Here is a 2,200-nt window from a genome sequence, read left to right as displayed (position 1 = left end):
CGATGACATTGACCTTGAATAGTCACATTATGTGTGAGTGTTTGAAAGAGATTTTAGGTTGAAATCAGATTACACCTCACCTGAATTAATCTGCAACAAAATGTGTGTAGGAGTTAAAAAAACAAAAAGAGACCACATGGGGACACACGTACTTCCATGTTGTGTTTTCTACAGTCATGAAAAATCTGGGAAACTAGATATACCCTGAAAGTTTTCCAGAAAGTCATGGAAATCTGTTTCACAAACCTGTATAATAAGACAAGCTGTGTCCAGGGACCGTCAGAAAATTAAAAATTCAACAATAATTTCTGTTTTTAAATTTTCTGGTTGTGATAAATGGTGTAATTTTGGTGATATTTGAGGAAAACATGCCTTTCAAACCTGTGTCATTGCCAAAATATTTTCTTAAAAAGTTGTCCAAAATCCAAACAAAAATTGCCAAAATGTTGTATTCAAAAATCACCCTAAAAAAAGGCCCAAATGTTGTGTTTAAAAATTGCCCAAAATTTTTTTAAAAATTCACCAAATTGTTTTCTTTAAAAAGCAATTTGGAAAAAAAACTAAATGGCCAAAATCTTTTAAAGATCTTTAAAAACGGGCAGTAAAATATAAACAAAATACAATATTTTACAGTTGCATGCCCCTAACATAAGTCCTTCCCCAGTGCTTAAAAATAATTTAACATGCCTTCCCATTTTTGCACCACAGCCTCCACTCTCATAAATAACAAACAGTCCCTAAGTTAAATTTAGATATTCTGTTCTAATCATGTTCTTTCTGTTCATTTTTAAAAATAATATACACTTTAAAAAGCTGTTACAAAGTCATGAGAAAGAACCAATGAGCAGTATTTGTGGTTGTTTTAGAGAATGCACGGTCTTGAAATTCTGCCCCAAAGTCCTGGAAAAGTCCTGGAAATGTATTGGTAAAAATGCGTATGAAACCTGTTTCTATATGTTCAGAAAATGGAGCAGGAGGCCTTGGCGCGGGAGCTTTCCAAGCAGCGAGCGCTGGACGCGGAGCGGGAGCGCGTAGCCGAGATGCAGCGACGGCAGCGGGAGCAGGAGCAGTTCAGTGCCTTTGAGGAGATGATCCGCCGCCAGGAGCTGGAGAAGGAGCGCCAGCGTGTGCTGCTGGAGTTCGCCACGCCCACCGCACCTTCCCCTGACATGCCCCTCCTTCCAGGCATCCAGGGGCCCCCGCAGGTCTCCCCCACCCCGCCGCAGAGCCCGGGGGACCTGTCCGGCAGCACCAACCACCAATACAATCCTCCTCCTGCCACCATCAGCACACCTGCCAGCGGCCCGCCCACCTTCGACCGCTCGCTCAAGCCCGGGTCTCTGACCAGCCCCGGGAACAACAGTGAGTTAATCTTTTTGTGACATTAGGGGCCGGCCTCCGGAGGATTTTAATACTGCCCCGCTCCTGCTGTAAAGTATTTACACTTCTGAGCTGATTTCTTCTCCCGTGACCTACTTCACTTCCTGTTTACACCATGCCTCGTTTCAGAACATCACAAGCATCAAACTCTCTCCTTCAGCTTTTCTTCATTCACCCACATGGTTTTTGCAGATACGATGGTGGACGCCCTCCGGCAGTTGGCCGTTCCCGCTGAGCTGTGCCGGAGCTTTCTGCGGCTGGCCGAAGCCAACACGAGCCGAGCTGTAGAGACTTGCGGCATCCTGTGTGGCAGACTGGTAAGACTCTGTTGAACCAGCAGCACCGAATCCCCCTTCTTAATAGATTTGTTAGAGGAAGCATAAAAATCTATGTGATCATTAAATGTTTTTCATCATGTTTTAGTAGTTTTTATTCATCAGTGAAACAACAAATTTTAATAATTTCATTACATAACCTGAAGTAGTTAAAAAAGACATTTTCTGTTCCAGTGTTGGAATAAATGTTTTATTTAATTCACATTTATCAGGTTATACAGGGTTCATACAGTCATGCAAAGCCTGGAAAAGTCATGGCAATTTGGCAAAGTTTTTGAAAACTAAATATATCTTGAAAAGTTTGGAAAAGTCATGGAATTTTGTTTCACAAACCTGTATAAGGAAATTTGAAAATCTCACAATACTTTCTGTTTTTACAGTTTCTGGCTATGATTAATGGTGTAATTTTTGGTGTTTTTACAGAGAAAAAATCAACATATCTTCCAAACCTGCAAGTTGGGAAGGCATGTTTTCTTTTTAAAAAA

General features: G+C 41.3%; 1 protein-coding gene across 1 annotated transcript; it reads left to right on the top strand.

The window, feature by feature from the left end:
- Positions 1-950: 950 nt before the first annotated feature.
- LOC121965201 (STAM-binding protein-like A) lies at positions 951-1,739 on the top strand (the record flags this gene model as incomplete). The annotated part of the gene is made up of 2 exons (XM_042515356.1): positions 951-1,362; positions 1,573-1,739. Coding segments are annotated over 2 exons (552 nt in total), but the record flags the coding sequence as incomplete, so codon positions are not given.
- Between the last annotated feature and the right edge of the window lie 461 nt (positions 1,740-2,200).

This window comes from Plectropomus leopardus, unplaced genomic scaffold (genome assembly GCF_008729295.1).
Source record: "Plectropomus leopardus isolate mb unplaced genomic scaffold, YSFRI_Pleo_2.0 unplaced_scaffold19016, whole genome shotgun sequence".
Classification (NCBI taxonomy): Eukaryota; Metazoa; Chordata; class Actinopteri; order Perciformes; family Serranidae; genus Plectropomus; species Plectropomus leopardus.
This window is presented reverse-complemented; position numbering and strand designations above follow the sequence as displayed.